Source organism: Equus przewalskii, chromosome 5 (assembly GCF_037783145.1).
Source record: "Equus przewalskii isolate Varuska chromosome 5, EquPr2, whole genome shotgun sequence".
NCBI lineage: Eukaryota > Metazoa > Chordata > Mammalia > Perissodactyla > Equidae > Equus > Equus przewalskii.
This window is the reverse complement of record NC_091835.1, coordinates 66,619,381-66,644,816: the sequence shown is the minus strand read 5'-3', so window position 1 is coordinate 66,644,816 and position 25,436 is coordinate 66,619,381. Positions and strand designations below refer to the sequence as shown.

The 25,436-nt window shown below is 55.2% G+C and overlaps 2 protein-coding genes across 6 annotated transcripts in view; one reads left to right on the top strand and one right to left on the bottom strand.

Moving 5' to 3' along the window:
• The window catches only part of COL2A1 (collagen type II alpha 1 chain), a 31,440-nt gene extending 14,996 nt beyond the window's left edge, over positions 1–16,444 (top strand). For both annotated transcript variants that reach the window (XM_070621133.1, XM_070621132.1), the window contains 36 exons: positions 1,440–1,538; positions 1,823–1,867; positions 1,958–2,056; positions 2,230–2,283; positions 2,678–2,785; positions 3,178–3,231; positions 3,317–3,415; positions 3,619–3,672; positions 4,127–4,225; positions 4,576–4,629; positions 4,999–5,052; positions 5,409–5,462; positions 5,668–5,721; positions 5,960–6,004; positions 6,206–6,304; positions 6,523–6,630; positions 6,957–7,010; positions 7,326–7,379; positions 7,779–7,832; positions 8,225–8,278; positions 8,594–8,701; positions 9,321–9,374; positions 9,843–9,896; positions 10,639–10,800; positions 11,058–11,165; positions 11,307–11,414; positions 11,742–11,795; positions 11,969–12,076; positions 12,303–12,356; positions 12,511–12,618; positions 12,905–12,958; positions 13,402–13,509; positions 13,813–14,101; positions 14,556–14,743; positions 15,069–15,311; positions 15,855–16,444. In XM_070621133.1, coding sequence (XP_070477234.1) covers positions 1,440–1,538; positions 1,823–1,867; positions 1,958–2,056; positions 2,230–2,283; positions 2,678–2,785; positions 3,178–3,231; positions 3,317–3,415; positions 3,619–3,672; positions 4,127–4,225; positions 4,576–4,629; positions 4,999–5,052; positions 5,409–5,462; positions 5,668–5,721; positions 5,960–6,004; positions 6,206–6,304; positions 6,523–6,630; positions 6,957–7,010; positions 7,326–7,379; positions 7,779–7,832; positions 8,225–8,278; positions 8,594–8,701; positions 9,321–9,374; positions 9,843–9,896; positions 10,639–10,800; positions 11,058–11,165; positions 11,307–11,414; positions 11,742–11,795; positions 11,969–12,076; positions 12,303–12,356; positions 12,511–12,618; positions 12,905–12,958; positions 13,402–13,509; positions 13,813–14,101; positions 14,556–14,743; positions 15,069–15,311; positions 15,855–16,001 — 3,342 coding nt within the window. In that variant the 3' untranslated portion in view covers positions 16,002–16,444. The remainder of the gene's footprint in view (positions 1–1,439; positions 1,539–1,822; positions 1,868–1,957; positions 2,057–2,229; positions 2,284–2,677; positions 2,786–3,177; positions 3,232–3,316; positions 3,416–3,618; positions 3,673–4,126; positions 4,226–4,575; positions 4,630–4,998; positions 5,053–5,408; positions 5,463–5,667; positions 5,722–5,959; positions 6,005–6,205; positions 6,305–6,522; positions 6,631–6,956; positions 7,011–7,325; positions 7,380–7,778; positions 7,833–8,224; positions 8,279–8,593; positions 8,702–9,320; positions 9,375–9,842; positions 9,897–10,638; positions 10,801–11,057; positions 11,166–11,306; positions 11,415–11,741; positions 11,796–11,968; positions 12,077–12,302; positions 12,357–12,510; positions 12,619–12,904; positions 12,959–13,401; positions 13,510–13,812; positions 14,102–14,555; positions 14,744–15,068; positions 15,312–15,854) is intronic.
• A 3,382-nt stretch (positions 16,445–19,826) lies between these two features.
• Positions 19,827–25,379, bottom strand: TMEM106C (transmembrane protein 106C). Of its 4 annotated transcripts, none has more exons than XM_070619521.1 (8): positions 25,251–25,379; positions 24,512–24,723; positions 23,565–23,628; positions 22,926–23,085; positions 22,693–22,833; positions 22,197–22,246; positions 21,455–21,508; positions 19,827–20,575 (listed from the first exon to the last, which is right to left on the bottom strand). In XM_070619521.1, the coding sequence occupies exons 2-8, from the start codon at positions 24,693–24,695 to the stop codon at positions 20,479–20,481; spliced, it is 750 nt and encodes a 249-aa protein (XP_070475622.1). In that variant the 5' UTR covers positions 24,696–24,723; positions 25,251–25,379; the 3' UTR covers positions 19,827–20,478. The 4 variants fall into 4 exon arrangements, with proteins under 4 accessions (XP_070475622.1, XP_070475625.1, XP_070475621.1 ...); XM_070619524.1 differs by having other exon boundaries at positions 25,255–25,365; XM_070619520.1 differs by having other exon boundaries at positions 25,146–25,335.
• Positions 25,380–25,436: the final 57 nt, after the last annotated feature.

Here is a 25,436-nt window from a genome sequence, read left to right as displayed (position 1 = left end):
CCCCCTCCACCCCACCCTCCCACCCCCTCCCCCCACCCTCCCACCCTCCCACCCCTGCTGCTCTTCTCATGGAGGCAAGGGAAAGAGCCAGGCATTTCGCAGAGTCACCAGCTGGAAGGGAAAATAAGATGGAATGATAAAAAGCTGGAGGTACAGTTACAGCTTCAGAGAGGGGAAAGGCAGAAAAAGATGGGGAGACACCAGAGCGCTGGGAGGGAGCAGAGATGAGGAACCAAAAGCATGCAGAGTCGGCAGACCCCAGACCTGGCTAGACCCGGAAGAGAGCTGAGAGAAGTGGGCAAGGAGCTGTTCCATGCTTCCCCTTCTCCCCTGCTTCATTTGAGGGGCTTGGCTTTTCCAAACTGTGTTACTAGAGTTCTTCCGAGGATTAATAGAGGCCAGTGGGAGGCCAGCCAGTTCAGGGAAAGGCTCCTGTGGCCCAGGAGGGGTTCCAGTGCACACATCCCTGGGAATTCTCTCCCGTTGTGGCCAGGAGATGAATAAGGAGCCTCCATGTGGTCACTGGCATCAGGTTGCCTTTCCCCTCCTGGGGGTTTCCATGGCAACCAGACAGTGTCTGAGGCCCAGGGAGCCAGCCGGGTGAAGGAGACCCATTGTGAAGAGAGGCAGCGGAAGGTGAGGGGGCCTGACCTTTAAGAAAATAATAATTACAGAAGTGAGGCAAGAATGTTCTCCGCCCTCCCTCCAGGTCGGCAGTCCTCCCCAGGGACTCTGCTGGTCAGAGAGCCCAGGTCTCAGCCAGTTGTAACTTTCAGGAAAAAATGGAAGTAAAAGCAGAGGCCATTTTGGGGGTTGGGGAGGTGACAGAAGCCGAGGAGCATTGGATGCAGACACAGCCGGGAAAAATAGAGTTGGGGCTCTTGTCCTAGCTTGTTTTTGCTCTGGCTCTCTGGCTCACTTCAGAACAGGCTTGGGCCAGAGCCTGGGGCCGTGGTGTTCACACATCACCAGATACAAGTGGAGTAGTGCCCTGAGCTGAGATGCTCGAGAGCCTCCATTTCCTCAGAAAAAGAGAAAATAGCTGCAGACAGGGAGGTAGAGGTGTTTGCCCATCTCAGCCGTCCATCCCTCTCACCACGACGCTAGGCCAGCAGGATCCCCCAGCACAGGCTTTTCTGTTGGTGCTGATGGGACCAGCACCATGCCCACTGCTGTAGCGTGTAATTGTGCATTTGCTTGAGGTGGTTTACAGCATAGAGGGGAGACGGAGAGTAGGGGAGGCAGGGAGAGGAAGTCAGCAGGTCGGCGAGCTCAGTCCCGTGGCCCGTGTGGAAACACGTGTGGGAGCAGGTGTACTCACGTGCAGGGTGGGGGCAAGCGCATGACACAGCTTGTATACGTGCATGTATACTGCTGGCCCGCAAGAGGTCCATGTCCCCCTGTTGTCTCTTCATTCCATCCTTCCTATCTCTTCCCAGGGTGAAGCTGGCCCCACTGGTGCTCGTGGTCCTGAAGGTGCTCAAGGTCCTCGTGGCGAACCTGGTACTCCTGGGTCCCCAGGGCCTGCTGGTGCTGCTGTAAGTGCAGCTTCTCTTTGCCTTGAAGGGTCTGGGGTCTGTCGCCTTGGCACTCTTGCCTCTGTGCTTAGCTGTGACGCCAGTGGAGCCCTAATCACCGGACCTTCCTTCTGGCCCAGTGCCTGCCCCCTGATCTCTAGAGACGTGTTTTTCTCCATTCCCAGTCCTCCCCTGGAAACATCCAGCGGGACCATGCCTGGAATGGACAGCTGCAGGGAGGGCTGGAGGTGGCTGGGATTTGTTCTTTGTTGTTTATTTTATAATGACACCATCTTCTTTTTCAGGGTAACCCTGGAACTGATGGAATTCCTGGAGCCAAAGGATCTGCTGTGAGTGTTACCTGGCCTTGGCTACTCCAGGTGGGGCCGGTCCTCCCTCGCCCCCTCTCCTGATGCCCTCTCTTCTGCCCACGCTGACAGGGTGCTCCTGGCATTGCTGGTGCTCCCGGCTTCCCTGGTCCCCGTGGTCCTCCCGGCCCTCAAGGTGCAACTGGTCCTCTGGGCCCGAAAGGTCAGACGGTAAGAGCCCAGAGTCAACCCCAAGTCCTATGGACACCCCTGGAGTCAAACCCCACCATCCCTCCTTCCTGCGCTCACACCAGTGTCCTCGTGGGCATCTTTAAGGGTTTCCTGAGGTGGGACAGGGCCATGGCGAGAACCCAGTGTGAGACCCTGCCTCTCTCTTTGTCAAGGGTGAACCTGGTATTGCTGGCTTCAAAGGCGAACAAGGCCCCAAGGGAGAACCTGTGAGTACCTGCCCCCTTGAGACCAGCCCTTGTCTTTCCACACTTCTGCTCTGTGGGCCCAGGGCTGTCCCCTTGCCAACTGCCCACCTCCTCTGTAGCCCCATCTGCTAATCTGGGACCTCTTAGGGGTTGTGCCCGGAGAAGGGGACGTACTAGGATTGAGAAGCTGATACACCTCCAGCTCCCATCTTTGGCTTAAGCAGTTTCAACACTGTGAACTTTACACGCTCTCTCTTGCCACTGGGCCACTTCTGTTCTTCCCCAGCTTTCCCTTTATGGCCTCCCTTCCCCAAGTCCCCCAGCCCTGAAACAATTGCCGAGGCCACGCTGGGCCAGTGCTTGCCCCAGGGCCAGGTGAAGACTCATCCTTTTTCTCTTTCGTGTCTGTTCTCAGGGCCCTGCTGGTCCCCAAGGAGCCCCTGGTCCTGCTGGTGAAGAAGGCAAAAGAGGTGCTCGTGGAGAGCCTGGCGGTGCTGGGCCTGTCGGTCCCCCTGGAGAAAGAGTAAGTGGTCTAGGGGTCCCCACTTTTGCTGGGTGTGACCTAGAGATGGAAGCCGAGTCCTGTGGCTTTGTGTTCTACCAAGTCCTGTGGGCTTCTAGATACCATACTTCTCTTTTCCCACCTGCCAATAGGGGGATAGGGATCCCTTCTCCTTATTTGTGTCCCCCACCCCCAGGATGACATGAAACAGTTTGAGCTCCTTCCCAGGAAGGTGGGGACAGGCTCAAGGAGTTAATCTCTCAGAATCTCACGAGCTGTAGCTACTGCTCCACAGAAATCGTGGTTGGTGGGTTGGTGGGATGGATCCCCTGGACTCTGGCTACACTCTCTGCAGCCATGGTTGGGTCAGGGGCCATTCTAACTCACTGCCTCTCCATCTCTCTTCTTCCTAGGGTGCTCCTGGCAACCGTGGTTTCCCAGGTCAAGATGGTCTGGCCGGTCCCAAGGTGAGTAGGGGAAGAGGGGCGGGGATCCCTTCCTGCATCCCTGTTAAATGGCCTCCTGCTGACCCCCTTGCCTCCTCTTGTATAGGGAGCCCCTGGAGAGCGAGGGCCCAGTGGCCTTGCTGGCCCCAAGGGAGCCAATGGTGACCCTGGCCGTCCCGGCGAGCCTGGCCTTCCTGGAGCCCGGGTGAGTACCAGAGCTGCTATTGCCCACGACTTCCTACTTTTAGAGCAGACCCCTCCTGTCCCTTGCCTCCTGCTCCCTGCAACGCTGTGCTTCCAGGATTGCAAAGTCTTGGGGCCTGCCCTGACCCATCCTGTTTACAGCCATACCACCCTGAACTCGCCCGAGCTTGTCTAACCCCATCGTCTTCTCTTTCCTTAACACAGGGTCTCACTGGTCGCCCTGGTGATGCTGGTCCTCAAGGCAAAGTTGGTCCCTCTGTAAGTCCATCATCTGGAGTCGTTAGAGGGGTTGGGGGAAATCCTTGGGGAGGCAGGTGGGAAAAGAGACAGGAGTTTGGGTGGGGGCAGCCTGTACATTTTGAGAACTGGGGAGGGGGACAGATGGTAGGTACTGGGGCCAGTGGCTGGGCAGTGGCTGTGAGGTGTGAAAAATGCCACCCCCTTGTGCATTTGGGCCTTTCCTTGGGCGAAGATAAAGCCTGGTGTGTACTTGCACGGGCAAAACTTCTAAGCTAAGCAGCGCCTTGTCGCTGATAGAGTCTATGTGTGTGGTGTGGGCTGCTGGCTGCAACTTTGGTCAACCCTCATGATGTGTGCCTGGCCGGTGCCTAGCCCTGTGCCAGCCTCATAGCAGGCACTTAGTAGATATTGGATGGACAAATGTGGTCAGAGACGAATGTCTCTGTTCTGAGAATGATGTTCTCTCTTTCAGGGTGCCCCTGGTGAAGATGGTCGCCCTGGACCTCCAGGTCCTCAGGGGGCTCGTGGGCAGCCTGGTGTCATGGGTTTCCCTGGCCCCAAAGGTGCCAATGTAAGTAACAACCTGCCCTTCCATTTCCTCCATGTGGCGCTTCCTCCTTCCCTGCCCCAGGGAAAGGGCTGGCTCCTGAACAGAGTTAACCTAAGGGCAGTGAGGGAGCCATCAGCAGCTCGGGCTTCCATGTCCTGCAGAGGTGCATGTGGCCTGGGGAGACCCAGGGCTGCTTAGAGCCTCAGGGCATCTCAGCCATGACATTGTTCCATGGGGCACTGCTGTCTCACCTCTGAGCATAAGAGAAGGTGGTGATACTTGGCTTTAGCCTTTGCTGTGGCCCCAAGCCCCAGTCTTCCCAGTCTGCTCTACCCCCGACTCCCACCAAAGCCCTGCACTCTTTCCTCCAGGGCGAGCCTGGCAAAGCTGGTGAGAAGGGACTGCCTGGTGCTCCTGGTCTGAGAGTAAGTACCCTCCCCACTGCCTGTGGCTTGGTGCTGGCTGACACCTGCGAGGGGAGAGGGGTCCCTCTGGCATGCTCCCAGGCTCCCTAGTTAGCAGTGTGGATGCCTGTGGCTGAGCCCATGCTGCTCTGGCTCTTTGGGAGTCCACATAGGGAGATGAGGAAGCTGCCCATGCTGAGAAAGACTTAGGGAAAATGAGGGTCCAACCAGGGAAGGAAGGAAGGGAAGGGGTGGAAACGGAGTTCAGGTGCGGGATGGTGGAGACCGGAATCTGGAAACTCTGGACCACAAAGTGCACCTGCCCAGCCCTGGGGGTCTGCAGACTGAGGAAAAGTGTGTCCTTACACCACCCTTTTCTCTCCTCTCTAGGGTCTTCCTGGCAAAGATGGTGAGACAGGTGCTGCAGGACCCCCCGGACCTGCTGTAAGTACCTGGCCAGCCTCTCCAGGTGGCCCTGTGGGCAGGGGCTTGGTGGGATGGAGGTGGGAGGGACCTCAGGCCCACCCAGTAATGAGCTGACAGACAGATGTGGATCTGGGCTGATCCAGGACACCTGACCACCCTGAGCCGACGCAAGGTGGCCCAAGAGGCAGTGTGGACCCCACCCTCGTTGTCAGGGTTGGGTCATTGGTGGGAGAACAGGGAGGCACTCACACCTTGCTTGGGCAGTGTGGGAGGATGTCTGTCCTGCCCTCCTGCTGGCCGCCCTGGGCCCCCCCAGCTGAGGCTCTCAGGTTCTCTGGAGCGCTGGCTCAGCTCACCTTTGTTTTCCTCTGCAGGGACCTGCTGGAGAACGAGGCGAGCAGGGTGCTCCTGGACCGTCTGGGTTCCAGGTAGGCGGCTGGACCAGGCTTTCTCTTCAGTCCCTTTCCACAGCCAGGGCTCTGCAGGGCAGCAGTGGGCAGCGGGCACCATGTGCGAGGGACCGGGGGATCGAGGCTTCCCTGCACCCCTGGCTCTGGCCCTGTGCCAGGCCTCCCTGGAGTCCTGGGGCAGCCAACTTACTCCTTTTCTAACGCATGTTTCTTTGGGTTCTAGGGACTTCCTGGCCCTCCCGGTCCTCCAGGCGAAGGTGGAAAACCAGGTGACCAGGTGAGTGTGGGCTATTTGAACCTGCAACCTGTTTAGATGGGAAGATCTATTCTGATGCCCAGGAGACAAGGGCAGGAGGGCACGAGGAGCCCCAGGAGGCCTGGGAATGTCTGGGACCTGCATCCCAACTCTCCTCAGATGACAATCTGAACTCAGTCCCCTGGTGGGAAGGATGGTCAGCCAAGGCTCTGGGACAGACAAGCCTTCACTCTCTCACACATCCTTCCTTGTTCTTCAGGGTGTTCCCGGAGAAGCTGGAGCCCCCGGCCTCGTGGGTCCCAGGGTGAGTGTCCTGTCGGCCATTTCTGGGGGTCTCCTTGGGCCTCCTCTCGCCCAGTGCAGTTCTGCCAGCACATCCCAGCAGCCCGGCAGCCCCGGGGCCTGGGGCCTCACTCCACTCCACACCTCCCTGCTTCTCCCCTGGTCTCCTCTCTCCCTGGGCCTCCGCCCCATCTCTTGCCTGATTTTGGTGTCTCTGCTGCAGGGTGAACGAGGTTTCCCAGGTGAACGTGGCTCTCCCGGCGCCCAGGGCCTCCAGGGTGCCCGTGGCCTCCCCGGCACTCCTGGCACTGATGGTCCCAAAGTAAGTGAGGCTGGCAGGGGTCTTCTGGGTGGGCCCGGGAGACCCTGTGGAGGGAGGAAGAGGAAGGGGAGAGGGCTCAGAGGAATGAAGATAGAAGGATGGAGGGTGGAAGACACGACAGAAAGGTCTGGACAGAAGAGGAAGGGAAGGAAGGGGCCTTGGGGCACGTGGGTCCTGGCGGAGGAGCTGCCCACCACAGACTCCCTCTTCCCTCACAGGGTGCATCTGGCCCAGCTGGCCCCCCTGGGGCTCAGGGTCCTCCAGGTCTGCAGGGGATGCCTGGTGAGAGGGGAGCAGCTGGTATCGCTGGGCCCAAGGGAGACAGGGTAAGTACCAGGTTGACCGTGCCTCCTCCAAAGCCACGCTTCCCTGCCCCCACACTCAACCCTCTCCCCACAGTACCTGGGGCTGAGGTTCCCAGGTACCCCTCTTGAGGAACTTGGAGACCCCCCTCCAAAGCTCTCTGTTTGCCTTTTAGTGACATGCTCCCTGACCTTCCCCTCCATCTCACTCCTGTTACTCCTGAGACCACAGTGAACCCCTCTTGGCCAGGGTCTGAGCTCTGCCTGGAGCCCCAGCCAGGGAGAGACTGAGCTGACAAAGGGTGGCTTGGAGTGCACCCCTGAGGTGGCCCGTTTTCTCCATTCCACAGGGTGACGTTGGTGAGAAAGGCCCTGAGGGAGCCCCCGGCAAAGACGGTGGACGAGTAAGTGACTGCGGGTTGCAGGCTCCTTGGGAACTGGGATGGGGACAAGTGCAGGGGGCCCCATGGTCTCCAGCTCTGCACCCAGGGGAGAGAGGGGCAGTGTGTTAGTGCGGCCCCTGGTCCTATCTCAGTTTTGCAGATTGGGCAACCGCAGGGACTTCCCTGTCTAAATCGGGGGCCACAGGGTGACAGGGAGATCTGGGGGCCCTGGAAGGGGGCACCACGTCCATTGAGGGTGGGACCCCAAAGTCCCTGCTGGGCTCCAAGTCCCTGGCCGACTCTCCCTCACCTCACCTCCGCCGTCTTCTTCCCCAGGGTCTGACTGGTCCCATTGGCCCCCCTGGCCCGGCTGGCGCCAACGGTGAGAAGGTAAGTGGTGGCTCCCTTCCATCTCTTTGCTTCGTCTACCCCATCAAGCTTCCCTCACATCTCCTGCCAAAGGCTGCTATTTCTTCTCCTTACTTGCCCTCACGCCCACGAGGGGCTGCCCACAAGAAGTGAAGGGTGGGGGTCTTCTTAGAATCCAAGTCATTGGCTGAGCCCTGTCAAGTAGCAGTTGGGTGGGGGTGGGGCTGGGGGGAGTGGGTGTGCATCCAGCAGGGGCCCTGAGGAGGGTGCAGGCTGAAGCGACAAGGAGAAGACAGGCTGTCGGGGGATCCAGAGCCCCCATCCATTGTCGGGGCTTCCTGGGTGCACTGTGCTCTCGAAGGGCCACACTCTCAACCACACCTCCTCACCCATGGCTCTTGTCCCCCCTCCCCACCTCAGGGAGAAGTTGGACCTCCTGGTCCTGCAGGAACTGCTGGTGCTCGTGGTGCCCCGGTGAGTATCTGCCCCTGGGCCTGGCTCTGTCCCCAGGCCCCTAGGAGCCAGGAGAGGCTCTTCCTCTCAGCCTGGCTCTGCAGCCGCCGAGCACTGGCTCTCTCGCTGCCCTTTGGGTCTGGGGGTGGGAAGAGAGATGAGAAAGGACGGGAGAAGGCATGTCACCCCCATGATGTGGTCAGGCTAGAGGGCCTTCTGCTCACCAGATCCTGTGACCAAGAGAGGCTTTCTGACCTGGGTCCCTTTATTTGGGACAGAACTTCCTGAAGGCTACTCTTCGATGCCTTGTCTCAGGGGTGGGGAGGTTACCGTGCAAGAGGCTGGGCTCACAGGAGGGAACAGAAGCGGGAAGGCAGCAGGGCCTTACTCTCCTGGGCCCCTTTCTCTCACAGGGCGAACGTGGAGAGACTGGACCCCCCGGACCCGCTGGATTCGCAGGTCCTCCCGTGAGTATTCCTGTCCACCCTCTCTCCCACCCTCCCTCTCAGGCCAGGCTGCATCCCTCCCACCCGATGGCACCCTCCAGCCTGTGGGGGAGGGAGGGACAGAATCTAAAGAAGAGGGAAATGGCCTTTCTCGTCCTCTCCTTTCACATCCCCACACTGATACAACAATCCTGTCTTAGAGCCAGCTTTCAGGCCCTGGGTGACACACACACACACGCACACTCACACACACTCACTCAGAGCCTCTGGCCCCTTTGGGGAACCTCGAGTATTTGGCTTGCCCCTCCCTCACCTGCTTCCTCCTTCCTGGGACAGGGTGCTGATGGCCAGCCTGGTGCTAAGGGTGAGCAAGGAGAGGCCGGCCAGAAAGGTGATGCTGGTGCCCCAGGTCCTCAGGGCCCCTCTGGAGCTCCTGGGCCTCAGGTGTGTAGTACTGAGCTCCCCCAGGAGCTGTTCTCATGGGTTAGGGATGGCTGGGTGCAGGGTGAGGGGCCTGGATAGGCAGAGAAGGGCTGGGAGGCCTGGGGGACGCCCTGCCTGAGTGCAGGGCCCTCTACCCATCAGACTCTGGAGCCTGCTGCTGCTGTTGCCACAGGAGGGAGAGGCTGTGGGGAGGAGGACTTTGTACTCAGGGATGAAGGTTCCTGTAGCTGAACTGGCTTTCACTGTCTTGGCTGTGGGTGCGAGATGTGTGGTGGGGGTGCTGGGGGACTGACAGACACTGCAGGCTGTGTCTCCCTGAGGACAGGCAGCCATGGACGGAGTAGCCAGTCTCCTGGGAGGGGCAGGGGAGACCTTGGACTGGCTCCATGGGTGCCTGTTGGGCTTCTCCTCCTTGAGTTCTTCTAGAACACTCTCTTAGAACACGCGTCTCCTGTTGGCCAGGGTGGTCGGGCTGCCTGTGACAGCTTCTCCGGGCTGGGATTTTAGTACCAGGAAAGTAATATCTGTGAAAGCCTAGCCCTGGGAGTCCCTTATTGGGGCCCAGACAGGCTCTCCCCCAGGGAGATCAGGCCTCACCGTTTCTCTCCTTCCTCCCCAGGGTCCTACTGGTGTGACTGGTCCTAAAGGAGCCCGAGGTGCTCAAGGGCCCCCGGTAAGTGAGGCCCAGGTTCCCTCCTGGAGGGTACTGTGGGGGCAGTGTCTTCTCTCCTGCCCCTCACCTCAGGCGTGGCCCTAGAGGTTCCTGTGGTGGTGGTCTGGGAGTCACCCACTTCCTTCTTTCTCAGCCCTGCTTTTGCCCCCAGCCCAAGCCCATCCCACAGCCAGGTGGGAGAGAGGGTGCCCCCTCTGCTGGTGCACAGTGATCCTGGGGGGCCCCAGGCCTGGCTTGGCCCCTTGCCCGCCTCCCTGAAGCCCTGAATGCCCCGGCGTGATGGCCCCCTGCAGGAGCTGGAGGCAGAGAGGCTGCAGCTGCCCCGTCCTATGGCTGGACCCCCTGGAGCGCTTTCTCCCTCTCTACCTCCCCTCACCCCTTTCCACACCAGCCTCTGAGACCCCCACGTTTGATTCTTGGACCTCCTGTGGGCCCGAGGTATTCAGGGGCTCTCCTCTCTTCACATAGGGAGCCACCGGATTCCCCGGAGCTGCTGGCCGTGTCGGACCCCCAGGCTCCAATGTAAGTGCTGCTCCTGGCAGGTTCCTACCTTACTTCTGGTGTGCGAGGCACAGGCAGAAGCCAAAGAGTCTGGCCCAGTCCCCCGAACAGGGCCCAAAGAGCCCAGGCTGGTCTCCACCCCTTGTGACCCTTCCCACTCCCAGGAGGATAATTGGTTGACCATGGGATCTAGCCCCCTGTAGATAGCTGGAGCAAGGGTGTGAGCCCCTTCTTGGCCAAGGGCAACCTTCCCTGCTGGCTTGGGCTCAAACCCTCAGACTTCTGACTCAGTGGGCAGGACGGGGCTGGAACAATTGCCTTCATGGACACGCATTTCTTGAGCATGCATGTGCAGCTGGCCCTGTACAAGTCGTGCACCTTGCCCTGGGGATCCTGCAGTGGAGGGAGGAGAGATGACAAAAAGTCGCCCAAATCACCCACACCAAGTGCAGAGGGAGCAGGTGCAGAGGCTTAGGGGTCAGAAGAGAGAGGTTTGAGCTGTCCTTGAGAAAGATGGGATTGAGGCTGAAGGGGAGGAGGCAGGAGGGGTTCCAAGTAGATCAGAAAAAGTAAAGTGCACAGGGGCTGGAATAGCTAGGCTGGCTGCCCGGAGCTCTCATATGAGAGAGAAGATCCAAGAGGCAGCCTGGGGTGGGTCAAGCCCCAAGAGGGCAACCGCTGTCCCTGGGGCCACGGCTTTGGCAACCTGGATGGATGGAGAAAGGTGAGATGAGTTCTCATTTCCCATGTTTGCTCCTTCTAGGGCAACCCTGGACCCCCCGGTCCCCCTGGTCCTTCTGGAAAAGATGGTCCCAAAGGTGCTCGAGGAGACAGCGGTCCCCCCGGCCGAGCTGGTGACCCTGGCCTTCAAGGTCCTGCTGGACCCCCTGGCGAGAAGGGAGAGCCTGGAGATGATGGTCCCTCTGTAAGTTCCTCACCAGGCCGGGCCAGCCCAGGGCCAACATCCCTGAGGCCAGGGCTGTGAGAGGCTTCTGAGCGACTCGAGCAGAGAGTGGGAGGGTGCAGGGGTTTTAGGGGTGCCGGGGAGGGAGCCCTGCAGGCGGAAGTGTCCTGTGAGGGCAGGAAGAGCTGATCCCTGTGGAATCAGTGGCCAGGCAGGTGTGGGCGTCTGGGCTGCTGTGTCACTTCTCAAATTCTCATCTCTCGCCTCTCCTCTCTTAGGGTCCTGACGGTCCTCCAGGTCCCCAGGGTCTGGCTGGACAGAGGGGCATCGTTGGTCTGCCTGGGCAGCGTGGTGAGAGAGGATTCCCCGGCCTGCCTGGCCCATCGGTGAGTGAGGGATGCCCCTCCCTCTAGATGAGCTGGGCACAGCCTGGCTCAGGCCCGAGTGCAGCCTTTTCCCAGGAAAGGCCTAGCGGGGCCCTGGGCAAGGATACTTAGTGCGCACTCATCCCTGCCACTGTCCCTCAGGGCGAGCCTGGCAAGCAGGGAGCTCCTGGAGCATCTGGAGACCGAGGTCCCCCTGGACCCGTGGGTCCTCCTGGCCTGACTGGTCCTGCTGGTGAACCTGGACGAGAGGTGAGCAGTGGGACCCAGCATGGGGTGGCCCTTACTAGGGAGACAAGTGCCAGTGGCCAAGCCTTAGTGCCCTGGAGAGGGGGATAACAGGATGGGCCGATAGGCGAAGCACCTGGGGGCGACGGAAGGTCATGATGGGAGAGAAAAGGACATGGAGGCTAAGAACTGGGTGAAGGGGGAGGAAGGCAGAAGGAGGCTTGGGGAGAAAGCTTTGGCTCCAGTGGTTGGATGGAAGGGAACAAGCCTGGGGCTTCAGAGGGGAGGACGAAGGAGCAGAGCGGGAGCTGGGTGGGCAGCTCTAATGGCGTCCTGTTTCCCTTTGCCCAGGGAACGCCTGGTGCTGATGGCCCCCCTGGCAGAGATGGTGCAGCTGGAGTCAAGGTGACTATCTGGGTGTCTCTGTGTGTGGTGGGACAGGGAGCACATTCCCTTGGGCCTAACAGGTCAGCCCAGGGTGGCAGGTTGGGGTCAGTCTTGTGTCAATCTGGAAGGACCTTCTCTCCTTGCCTCTTCTGGAACATTCTTCTCTGAGCCTGAGACCTCTCTCCTGACAGGGTGATCGTGGTGAGGCTGGTGCCCTGGGTGCTCCCGGAGCCCCTGGACCCCCTGGCTCTCCTGGCCCTGCCGGCCCAACTGGCAAGCAAGGAGACAGAGGAGAAGCTGTGAGTATCCTTAATTCAGTAACAGCTGGAAGGAGGAGGGCGGCTGAGTGAGCAGGGAGCTCTGTCACAATCCCGTCTCCCCACCCCAGGCCCTGGAGGCATAACTGGTCCAGGTGTCTCTGGGCCATGGGGGCAGCAGCCTCAGTGCCCAGCCCAGGGCAGATGCAGAGGGAGGGCATCCGTGTCCTGGCTTTGCTCTGACACTGCTCCCACTCTCTCCTCACAGGGTGCACAAGGCCCCATGGGACCTGCAGGACCAGCTGGAGCCCGAGGATTGCCAGTGAGTATCTGCACGTCCTGTGCCGGGTCCCTGACAGGGGCAGCTTGGAAGGCAACAGGGACTATGGATCCTGGAACTCCTTGGCTCGGCTGAGGCCAGCAGGGGGCTCTTGCCCTGACCTGACCCAACCAGTGTCTGTCTGTCTTCTTCCCAGGGCCCTCAAGGTCCCCGAGGTGACAAAGGAGAAGCTGGAGAGGCTGGCGAGAGGGGACTGAAGGGACACCGTGGCTTCACTGGTCTGCAGGGTCTGCCCGGCCCTCCTGTGAGTGTTGCTGTCTGTGCTTGGCTCCCCGTGGCGTCCCACTGCTCAGAGCCCACTTGAGTTTCCCATGCTGCTAAGACAACTTGGGATGATCCAAAGAAATTTCCAGGACTCCCTCAGGGTTGGAGGGAAGAGCAAGTGGAAAAGGAATGGGGGTGGGACATGGATCTGCTCCCCCAACTCCCAAGAGAGATATATATATATATATATTCAAGGAGGCCTTCCATCCTGGAAGATGGAGCCTGTCTGTGCTGATGTCTGACCTTTGCCTCTTCCTTCTGCACAGGGTCCTTCTGGAGACCAAGGTGCTTCTGGTCCTGCTGGTCCTTCTGGCCCTAGAGTAAGTGAGATGGAGTGAGCCCCTCCTTGGAGGGGTGGGGCCGGGGCACTGGCCGCATGTTCTGATGGGGAGGGAACCATTGCCGCTTCTCGGGAAGCCTTGGGCTCAGGGGGCCTCACTCCGCAGCGGAGATGGGACTGGCTTAGGGTGACTGTGCTCAGAAGAGCACCCACCATCACAGGCAGACAAACATGAGCGCAGCTCTCAGCTGTCAGACAGACTCCCTGTGAACAGGATTTTATAAGGAGGAGCTTAGGAGCCTAGGAGAGCCATGAAGCCATCCTGCTGGTTCTTGGCCAAATAGAGACCAGTTTGGGGTTCTATGACTGAAAAATGTGAAGAATTGGGAGCAAAGTGGCTGGTGCTATCAGGATGAACACCTACCCAGCCCCAGCCACTCTGACCTGCCCATTCTCACTGCCTCTCTCTCTCCTGGCCTGCAGGGTCCTCCTGGCCCCGTCGGTCCCTCTGGCAAAGATGGCGCTAATGGAATCCCTGGCCCCATCGGACCTCCTGGCCCCCGTGGACGTTCAGGCGAAACTGGCCCCGCTGTAAGTGTCCTGACTCCTTCCCTGCTGTCTGAGGCATCCCAGCATCAGAGGCTTGAGCGTCCTGGTGCCAAGGACCTCTTTGGGGCATCAGCCTGAAGCTAATGGCCAAGGCATCCTTTATCCTGGGGTCTCAAATGAAGAAATAGGAAAGGCGCTATGGTTTTCTTGGTCCTGACCTGCTGCAGCCCTCTCCACCCATGAGACTGGAAAGAAGACACTCCAGTACACTCTGGCACATGGGGATGGATGTAAGAGGGGAGTCTCCTCCCAAATCCTGGCTGATTTCTCTGTTTCCTGCTGCAGGGTCCTCCTGGAAATCCTGGACCCCCTGGCCCTCCAGGTCCCCCTGGCCCTGGCATCGACATGTCCGCCTTTGCTGGCCTGGGCCCGAGAGAGAAGGGCCCTGACCCCCTGCAGTACATGCGGGCTGACGAGGCGGCTGGCGGCCTGAGACCGCATGACGAGGAGGTGGAGGCTACACTCAAGTCCCTCAACAACCAGATCGAGAGCATCCGCAGCCCCGAGGGCTCCCGCAAGAACCCTGCTCGCACCTGCCGGGACCTGAAACTCTGCCACCCTGAATGGAAGAGCGGTGAGTCTAGAGGGCCGGACCCCTACCCCAGAGAGTAGAAGTCAGCCTGTGGGGCAGGGACCCCTTCCAACCAAGGGGAGAGATGCCCTTTAGCGCAGGGCAGAGCTAGGCCTGGAAGGTCCTGGCAGATGGTTACTCCTCCATTTCACAGCAGAGAAACTGCTGCCATGGCTCCATAGGAGAAGTGACTTTAGTGCAGAGTCCCATCCACCAGCCAAAGTGCTCCTGTCCTTTTGCTTGTGTCCCTGGTTAGCACTGGATATTCCCATTCAGGTCTCCTTGCCCCTGGATCCCTTGTCTCCCCTCACCCTGGCCACACGTGGCCCTCACACCTTGCTCCTCTCCCCATGGTGTCCCCGGAGGCCTTTCTGTCTCTCCCAGGCAGGCCTGGCCTTCCCGGGAGTATGTGTCTGTGCTTGTCTGAGCCTTGATGGGGTTGCCTCCTCCCCTACAGGAGACTACTGGATTGACCCCAACCAGGGCTGCACCTTAGACGCCATGAAGGTTTTCTGCAACATGGAGACTGGCGAGACCTGCGTCTACCCCAACCCAGCGAACGTTCCCAAGAAGAACTGGTGGAGCAGCAAGAGCAAGGACAAGAAACATATCTGGTTTGGAGAAACCATCAACGGTGGCTTCCACGTAAGTACCTGCTTGCTCTAGGCCAGAGACGGAGCCTCAAAATCTTTCTCTTCTTTCTCTCTGGAAATTTTTAGCACCTTGCCCACAGTCTCACCAGTTTTCTTTGGGGCTTAAGAGGAGGAATGGTACTCTTTCCCATTAGAGGTGGAGGAAGAAGCCCTAGGAAGCTTGGTTCACACCCTGGAAGCAAAAATGTCCTCCCAGCGACCCACTTCCCCAGCCCCCTTCAGCTGCCCTGACCCCTGGACAGTCAGCAGCCCCTGCAGCCCCCCATTCCATTGAACGCTGGTCCCAGGCCTCATCCCACTGCCTTCTGCCCTAACAGTTCAGCTATGGAGATGACAACCTGGCTCCCAACACTGCCAACGTCCAGATGACCTTCCTGCGTCTGCTGTCCACCGAGGGCTCCCAGAACATCACCTACCACTGCAAGAACAGCATTGCCTACCTGGACGAAGCAGCTGGCAACCTCAAGAAGGCCCTGCTCATCCAGGGCTCCAATGACGTGGAGATCCGGGCTGAGGGCAACAGCAGGTTCACGTATACTGTCCTGAAGGATGGCTGCACGGTGAGTCAGGCCAGCTGGAGCCACCAGAGAGATGAGCTGCCTGGGACCTGGGGCTCAGACTGGAGTGGGCTGAGGGGTGGTCCACGGCAGGTGCCATAGTCCTAAAGTTCTGGGATCATGAGAGGCGTGAGTGTGAGGGATTACGTAGACAAGACATGCAGATTAACAGGAGAGGGAAAGGCGCATGTCGTTCTACCTCCTCCACTCCCTTGGTTCAGGGGAAATAAGACCCTACCAGGCATGTCCAGTGACTCTTCTAGGAGTATTCATGTAATGTGTCTTGGCCTGCCTACGAGATGGAGCGAAGAGGGAGTGCCAGGCAGGGAGCTCACTGTGGGGACTCTAGGGGAAGGAGAAGAAGGGCAGGGTGGAGGAGGCCCTGCTGCTAAGGACAGGAGTTACAGCAGAGGGGGCATTGGCAAGCTGATAAAGGTCTAGGGAGCCCCCAAGTTTTGTACTTTGTGTTCTATGATGCTCACTCAGTTCAGCTGGCACTGGATAGCAAGGATCCACTGAATACTGACTGCTCTCTTTCTTCCCTAGAAACACACCGGTAAGTGGGGCAAGACTACGATTGAGTACCGGTCACAGAAGACCTCGCGCCTGCCCATCATTGACATTGCACCCATGGACATAGGAGGGCCTGAGCAGGAATTTGGTGTAGACATAGGGCCCGTCTGCTTCTTGTAATAATCTGAATCCAGAAACAACACAATCCATTGCAAACCCAAAGGACCCAAGTACTTTCCAATCCCAGTCACGCTAGGACTCTGCACTGAATGGCTGACCTGACCTGATGGCCATTCAGCCCACCCTCTCACAGTTTGGACTCTTCTCCCCTCTCTTTCTAAGAGACCTGAACTGGGCAGACTGCAAAATAAAATCTCGGTGTTCTATTTATTTATTGTCTTCCTGTAAGACCTTTGGGTCAAGGCAGAGGCAGGAAACTAACTGGTGTGAGTCAAACGCCCCCTGAGTGACTGCCCCCCAGCCCAGGCAAGAAGACCCCCCCCTTCAGGTGCTGGGCGCAGGAACTGTGTGTGTCCTACTCAATGGTGCTATTCTGTGTCAAACACCTCTGTATTTTTTAAAACATCAATTGATATTAAAAACAAAAAAATTATTGGAAAGTACATATTGACCTGTGCTTTGTTCTTTATTTGCCATTAGTCCTTGATTCCCTCTGCATGACCGAACAGCTCTCCCAGGCCTTCTTCTGTTGACTTTTCAACCAGAAGGGAGGACACTGAAGCCACACTGCCTGGTTTAGGGACCTCACCCAAACACAAACTTGCCTCTTTTTGTAAACTTTGGTGCTGTGTGGAACCCAGGGGTGAACTGGGACCAGAGACCAAGATGTGGGAAGGGAGGCACAAAAGAGGGATGGCCTTGTTCTTGAGAGTAGACATGGAGCATGACGCTAGGGCAGATTGGTGGAAGAGAAGCGAGGCGCTCTGAGCTCAGGGGATGGGATGCCGGTTGGGAGAGTTGAGAGACGCTGCTGAGGAGAGGGGTGTGGGGTAGGAGAGGAGGGGAATGAACCCACAGGCGCCTGTGATAAGGGCACACTATCAGACGATCCTGGTGACCTACTTCAGTGTATCTTCTTCTAAGACTCTCAGGGAAAGGTGGAAGTATTAAAGGCTCCCCACCCTTATTCCTTTTCCCTCCCTGTCCCTCTGGCCCTCATTCTTCACTTCCTGGGCCTCCACGTAAAGCTTCCATGGACTCCTTCTCAACACCAGGCTTATGAATGGACAGACTCCCATTTTTCCTGACCATCGGGTGTCCCTTACTTTCCAAAGACTTGTGCCTGTGTGGCAAAAAATGAGGACGCTGTCACCTCTCCACTAGAGAGGGCTAGTTTGTGACAAACTAAAAGAGTAAAATGAAAACATAATTAAGAACACATAATTAGGATACTATCTCACAATCTAAAATAAACAACCCTACTTCTACCCAGACAGCTAATGAGAGCAAAGGGGAGAGCCGTGAGGTGTGCAGACCATTATGAAATCCTTTCCTTAGACAACAGGTGGAGCTGAGCAGTTGCACAGTTGAGTTCCAGCCCGTCAACCCCACGCAGAGCGCCCATCCAGCTTCCTAGCCCACCTCACTGCCCACAGCAGCATCAGAGCCACCTACCCTCACTAAAGGAGGTCTGTAGATTGTGACCATCTCCTCACACCTTTGTAAGAGAAGTCCCATTTGCCCTAGGATATCAAGGTGATCCCCCACCGCCCATCACTTTCTGGGTACCTAGTAAAACCTAGAAATAATAGCACCTGCTGCATAGGTAATTGGGGAGTGAACCAGAAGGCAGAGCTCAAGACAACTGAAGCAGTGGACAGAAAACCCTGCATCTGCGGTCAGATGGAAATGCATGACCCTGGGCAATGCACGACCCTGGGCGGCAGGGCTGCACTGCTCCCTTGTCCCAACCTGGCCCCAAGGAGAAGGTGAGAGGAACCAGGTTCGTTGCTAATTCCCGTGATGCCCTAGGAAAGGCAGAATAACCTCTCAGATAAAATCCTGACTCCAGCAAAACCAAGTGGACAGACCTGGCTTACTAACTGTGAGGCCTCAGTCAGGCTACTTCTCCTCTCTGGAGCTTCCTCATCTCTATCAAAGTGTCCAGCCTCAAAAGGCTTTAACCAGGATGCAGGAGTCCGAGCTCCAGCTAAGACTTAGTCAAGCCCCTTGGATCCTGGGTAAACCATAGAACAACTTCTGAAATAGTTTCCCCTTCTGAACATGCAAAGGAACACAGAATCTTAAGAGTGCTCTTTAGGTGATGAAGAATCTTACTTATAAAGGCAAAGAATAAGGATTATTTTGTCCAGAGAAAATACTTGGGACCCCTTAGATTCATGTAGAGCTTTGATAAACAGATTGATTCTTTTCATCGTTTGTCACACTTGGGCTAGAATCCCCAGAAGGACAGTTGACCCAGAGATCTCGGGGATCCTGCTTTGGGGTCACTGGAGTAGGAGAATAGATGGTGGAGGTAAATTGTGGCCTCTATGGGGCCTGGTGAGCAAAGGCAGCTTGAGATGGAGTTTTAAACTTCTAGCTATGACTCTGGACAAAACGCATCAGCAAATGCAATCCTTAGCATACAGCAGGTGCTCAATAAATAACGTTTTTGGAATGAGTAAATGAACAAATGGAGATTTCAACCAGGTGACATGGTGTAAGTAGTTTGAGAACAAGAAAGAGGTCACAGTAAGGCCAAGCCAGAAGCCACAGAGAAGAGAGCTCTCTGGCGAAGCCTCATCTCCAAGAAACACATTCTTCCCAAATCTCAGTTCACCAGAATGACAATGGTGACATCAGTGACCCGTAAGTCAACCACTTCCCTTTTCTATTTTGGTGTTGCAGAGGGCAAATTCCATGCATTTGCTGAAGAATTGACAGATAATATGATACAACTATGCAAAGCATCCCCAGGTGCTGTTTGGGATGCTAAAAATATAAAGAAGTATGAGAATTCACAGCAATATGAGATCAGACACTGCTGTATGTTTAAAAAATGTAAGCGCTGTCATCTGAATATCACAGCTGGATTTAAAGGTCATATTGAGAAGAAATGCTATTGAGGCACATGGCCACAAAAAATTATTCAAAACTGGAGTACCAATATGAGTAGCTTCTTCAAAATTATGAAAAACACGCTAGAGGCTCCAGTATTTAGAAAATGGGACAACTACAGAGAAAATGTAGCAATGTGAACATCTTCATGTGTGCAGGGCAATGTTCTCAGAACTGGTACATCGCGGCTTGCATACAAGTCGTGTTCCATCCTGAATACACAGAACAGTCATTGCTATCACGTACCTACAGACCCTTAAAGGGTCCAGTGTAACGCTGAAACTCAGCTTTCAATCCCCAGCTTTTGGGTTACTTAATCGTGGTCAATATCAGCCAAGTAGTCATGAAATTTAGCCTTAGTTTGAAGATTCGGGGTGCAAAAAGCAACAAGCAAATATTGAAAATCAAGCTATGGGAATGGGGACAAAAACTAATACAGACCCCCTGTGTTGCTGTTCCCGAGGCCACCAGTGCTGGGGAAGGAGCTGGAGCCCACTCAGTCGAGTTCTGAAACCTGATCACTCAAGCTTTCCAACTAGATTCCCTGCCATCATGGGGCTGTAGTCCACTTGGTGGAGGCCGAGACGGTGGAGACAGTTCAACAAACTTTCAGCTTCAAACCAGGTCCTCTTCATCAGCACTACAGCCAGGGAAGCAGCTTCTCATTCCTCAGGCATCTCTGCCCTACCTCTCGCAACCTCCAGGGGGCACTGATTGCTCTTTTCTGGAACAGCCATAGTGCAGCCTATCACCACTAGAGGTAGAGAAGGAAGGAACGCTGCTTTGACAGGAGGCTGCTTTCTGTGACAGGAGCTCACGTGACAGCACAATCAGGGATCCTTCCCTTCCATCCTGTGCTGACCCACTCAAGCAGCAACTACTCTATGGTCCCCCAGGCATCCAGGCAATCAGAGGAGACACAGATGAATCAAAAGCAGGGTTTATTTTTCTACCAAATCCCCAATCCATGTTCCAGCCAATGGATGAAGGGTAAATCAAAGCCCATAAAGGTTCTTGGTAAAAACAAGTGTAACTCTCTACAGGAAAAAGTTTGCTTTTTTTTTCAAAGTTCCTAGGCATTTGGGAACACATGAAAAAACTTCATACGCTGAACGGTCTGTGCTTGCTTCTACTATATATTCAAACGTTCCCTCCCTACTGCCTCTCCTGGGCAGATGAGGCCCCGATGACAGTTCTGGAGCTGCACTAACTGTCCTGTCTCCATGTCACTCTGTGGTCTGATAACCTAGAACCACAGTATGATTTCAATTTATAACGGCCCAAGAACAGCTGAAAAGATCTGAATTACATTCTTCAAACCTTCTTGGAGTGCCTATTAATTTGCTGGGCATATGGCCAGGCACTGGGCAGTGATTCTGCTGGTTCTCAGAAACAGAAATGGTGCTACAGAGAGGAGTTTTCCTCCCAAGTGGTAGGAGGATGTTTGCTGGGGATAAAAAGAACCAATTTCTCCTCTCCTTCTACCACCTGCGATAGGTATGGAACTCAGGTCCAGGGGGAACAGAAGCTGTGTTTCTCCTCACAGGTGCTGCCATGGAAGAACAAAGAGAACTTTCTAAACAGCTGTAGAATTTGCTCCACAATCCACATAGTGATGGGTCTCCAAGGAGCTCTGGGTCACATGGCCAATGTATGAAATCTTCACTGAAGTTCTACGCAAAAGAAACCAAGAAGAATTAATTCTGGTTTTTAGATGAAAAAAGTAAGAAAAATTACCCACATAATTTCTTGCAAGCTCAGGCAACAAAATCCAAGGTCCCAGATGCATATCTTTATGGTTATGTAACCAGGGGGCCAGAGGATCTTTCCACATCCACAGAGCTGCTATGGCATGAGGCGACCTTCTGAATAACTGATTCTCAACAGGGGACTTCTAGCAACACCTGGAGACATTTTGAGTTGTTACAACTGAGGGGGAAGGAGGTGGTGAGTGTTACTGGCATCTAGTGGATAGAGGCCAGAGAGGCTGTTAAATATCCTACAATGCACAGCACAGCCCCAACAACTAAGAAGTGTCTGGCCTAAAACGTCCATAGAGGCGAGGCTGAGAGACCCTGCTGTAAACTCTCATATTTCAAATATCTGCAGCAGACCCTGATCACTTGCAAATTTAACAGTCACGGTTCTAGGAATAACCCAGAAGTTCCGTGACATGGTAATTTGTGTGGATAGAGCGCAAATCTGGCCAAATGCCCAGTACTTACGACTTGAGAAAGCTTTTCTGTTCTTTACTAGCCTCATTAGGATTCTTAAGGGGTCACAAAATTAGACCCCATTTCACGGAGAAAATTATATGCCTAGCTGTTCACTGTGAAACTGATGATTTGTGAAAGGGACTCGGACACTGCATCTAGAGGACACCAAGGGTCCTCTGTGTCTGTGCCTGGAAGGCATCGGGCATCCCCTCTTTGGCTAGGTGCCTCCGCCTTGTGGGTCACACAAGATCTTCAAGCAAAGGTGGCGAGCTCACACAGCCTGACGGTCCAGGCTCAAACACAAAGGCCATGGGGACAGGGAGAAGTGTGACGTACCGCATGAAGATCACTATGTTGTGAATCAGGATATCCGGCAATGTGCAGAAGAAGCTACCAAACAGCAAATATGGAAACGGTCAGTGTGATTTAAAAAACGAAGCATCAGCAGAAGAGTCCTGAGCTACACTGTCACATTGAAGAGCAGTCAGCCCTGTTTGGGGGCCTCCCCTCCCCCACATCTACCTTCTGATCTTAGTTCTGCCATGGCTCACTAGTTCCCTGTCCCCACACATGTCCTTTCACCCTCCCACATCATGATACTTTGGGTTTTTGTTTTTCCTTTTTTTTTGCTGAGGAAGATTCACCCTGAGCTAACATCTGCTGCTGATCTTCCTCTTTTTGTATGTGAGCTGCCACCACAGCATGGCCACTGACAGAGGAGTGGTATAGGTCTGCACCTGGGAACTGAACCCAGGCCACCAAAGCAGAATGCACTAAACTTAACCACAAGGCCAACAGGGCTGGCCCAATACTTTTGTTTTTTCATACACATCATATAAATGCTGGAGTGTGGAAATGGAAATGTTTCCAGTGACCCGAGGTTCTCTTTTAGAAATTCCAGCATTTCAGTTCCACATCAAACAACACATCCTCCAAATAAACCTCTAGACAGCCAAAGCCAGGGAACCTACAGGCCAAAGCCTGGGACTTAGGGCAGGACCAGCCCCAATCAATTGAGTATAATTCTGAATCCCTTTCACCCAGAGGAGAGCACACATATAAAGAATATTGTCCTTACTACACATAGGAATACGGTCCTCCCATCTCAGCCTTCACAGTAAAATTCACCTGAAAATAAGACACCAGAGTCAGTCTGTGGCCAAGCGGGCTTGACATAGAACACTACTATCATTAGCAACCCAAAGACCTGGGAGCATTCTTCCATCACATATAAAATATTTCCCCAAGACTGTCCACCGTAGACTATGAGCTGCTAACAAATGCGTCCAGGCTCTCCCCTTTTGAGAGGCCAACGGACCTGAGACTATCATATTGCCTCTTCTTGATTTGCAGCAAATTGTTTCTCTTAGAAATTCTCTTGTTCACTTAATACTTAAATGCTAGCTGATTTTTTTCCCCAATTTTTCATAATTACAGAGCCCGTCAGGTCTTCCTCATCAACTAGTTCCTACAAATAGAAATGAGGAGAGGAAAAGGAAAGTAACGAGGTTCTGGCATCCCCACCACCCCTTCTCTGAGGCCTGTGGGGCAAGGATCCTAAAGGAACGGCATACCAGGTGCTCGCTCCGAGGTGGAATAAGGGAGACATTTGCTGTCACATATGACCCAACCACGGTGTTCATGTACTGAACCTGGGTGGACAGGCTGGTCACGGCCACAGAGTAGAAGTTGGAGTTCCTGATTTTCAGGGTGGCCTGGATCAGGGCAAAAGAGGAAACAAGTGGTAAGTGTCCTGGGTCTGAGACTTGCAGGTGCACAACCTGGGAAGGGAGGCCCAAAGTCTTACCGTGATGGCGAGGATCACCAGGGAGTCCTGCTTATTAAACGTGACTTTCACCACTTTGATGCCGTCGTCATCCACAAGGACTGAATGTGGAAAGAGGAAGAAAACCACCAACCCAGATGCCAGGAGACACAGCAAGACAGACAGGAGTACATATTGCTTACTGCAAAGGACACAGTACATGAACGACCCAGGCAGTCAGATATCAAGGTCCAATCCGTCAAGATTAAGTGCAAAACCAGGAAGGATGGGGGAGGGACAGGAAAGTACAAGGAGCCAGGAATCACAGCCCATGCGGAATGAGTGGAGCGGGCGAAGCCTCGTAAACCCATGTGAATGCCGTTTTCAATGTGGGATGAGAAGCTGAAGACAGGAGTCGTGTGGACAGAAACACTTCACCTCCCAGGCCACCCCTTTTCTCCAGTTCCTTCCAATTCAATTCCTTCACCTCAGAATGTTTCCAGCTTCAAGTCTTCTTCCCCAGATTGCGATGGGGGCAGAGACATCTTGCTTGAGCAAATAGTATTAAAGGAAATAGGGAATTTACAAGACTAGAGTTTTCAAAAAGTTAACGGGCATTTGTAAGTAGAAAGAGACTAGGGACAGGTGTAGGTATTAACAGGAGAGAGGCAGGTGACTCACGTTCTCTGAGGGCGCAACCTCTGATCACTGTGTGGGATCAAAGCCACCAATTCATTTACTTGCTCTAGAAAAGAACCAAACAATTATCTTGGTAAAATAAATCCCAAGTGTTGGTAGCACTTCCCTCCACATCGCACACCATCCTGCCACAATATGCACGTCTGGAATTAGGCACTTCTAAGATACTAGCTTCACATTTTGGGTCTAATGAACAAGGAACAAGTAACTCAATAAAGAGTGTCAGACATGATGTGCCAGAGCAGTGACAAGGACGCTGAGAAATCCTGGAATCTTGTCTGGCTTTACTGCATTGCCTTGGGGAGGTCATTCCCTCCCTAGGCCACTATCTCCTCATCTGTAACACAGATTCAGACTACATGGTTTCTAAGGTTCTTACCAGCGCTAAACCTCTGTGACTCTTCATCGAAACTGTTAAGACTTTCTGAGAGACAACTTAGTAACCGATGATCCTGCGCCTAATCCAGGCTCCACTCCTGAGCAGTTGGTTTTTCTCTTCCCACTTGATATATTTTTCAGACCTTAGGTTGTTAATGATTCACAATCTGCTTCCTTGAAAAGACGCTTCCAAGATGGTTCCCACCACCCCCAAAGCCGTGCCAGGCCTGACGAGTGAGAACAATAAACAAACGTGCCTGTCAACAAACCCCACAAAGAGAGCAAACCAAATGTTCCAAGCCGAGTAAACAAAGAACAAAAGAGTAGAAGTGAAGAAAAGAAAGGCTTTCAAATATAAGGAAATCAAGAGAAGTTGTGGAACCTGCCCACGTTTATCAAGTCAGCTGAGCCGGCTCCTGTTCAGGGCATGGTCTATGATTATGGTATTGCTGCCTAGAAGAAAACTCTGTCTAGAAAACAAGAGAAGCCCTGCGGTACCTTGGGATTCTCATTGGGGAATCATCCTTCCCCTGATCACCAAAGATTCTCACCTGTTGGAATGTAGCCGGTCCCTTGGCACGTGAGACAGGTGATGCTATCTCGACCGGTGAACTCCACATACGGAAACTGAGCGATGGCTTCTTCCTGCTCCCGTTCAGCCAGAAAATCCTCCCTGTCATCTTTCTTTCGCCTGCAGGAAGAGGGGCGAGCAGAGGCGGAATGCTGGGACCCCATGTCCGGGATGTGCCACTTGTGTCATGTCCTAGGATGCAAAGAGGAAGTGAGGGCCCGTTAGTGGCCACGCTGTGCCAAGAGAAAAAAAACTGCATCCTTCTACGAGAAAAGTGAGAACACAATCACGATCAAATTGCCAGCCTGCGTGTGATCCCAAACACCTGCACAATTTCTACCAGGACCCTCATTTTGTTCCAGTGCTCCCCACCCGCCTCCTACCCGCTACATACAGCTGGAGAAACAGGGCCCGCTTTCGCCAACCTGCCCAGCCTGGCTGCTTCCTGTCCACTACTTGCAAACTCTGTGCTTTCCTCGAGAAAACCTTCCTGGGCAAACCACCTGCACCAAACAGGTTAACAGGCCTTAGAGGTCCCCATCCCCCTCCACTCACAGCCCCGGGAGGCGGGCTCAAGTCACGCCCCCTGACAAAAAGCGACGCTCGGAGCCCACCAGAGTTGCCCAGGCGGGAGCGAACGCCGGACTCGCCGGACCTGCAGGGCGCGAACTCCCGGCAGCTTCTCGGCCCCCGCCACCTGTCCGCTTCGGCGGCTTTACCTGCCTCTTCGGTCCTCGGAGCTGCAGGCACTCGGTGCGCACGCGCCGAATGGCAAGCTGGCCGGGGTGGGGGGAGGGGGGACACGCCGGCGTGCGCTCGCGCGTGCGCTCTTCGCAGCCCAGCTGTCTGCGCCGGTAGAGGGCGGCAGAGAGCAGAGGAGACCTGGACCCCGCGCGGCTTGTGGG

Coding starts and splice junctions, on each gene's coding strand:
- TMEM106C (XM_070619521.1), bottom strand. CDS start 24,695: ATGGGGTCCCAGCATTCCGCCTCTGCTCGCCCCTCTTCCTGCAGGCGA. Junction 22,247..22,692: donor CACCTCGGAGCGAGCACCTG/GTATGCCGTTCC, acceptor TCTTATTTTCAG/GTGAATTTTACTGTGAAGGC. Junction 21,509..22,196: donor GGACCGTATTCCTATGTGTA/GTAAGGACAATA, acceptor GCTGTTTGGTAG/CTTCTTCTGCACATTGCCGG.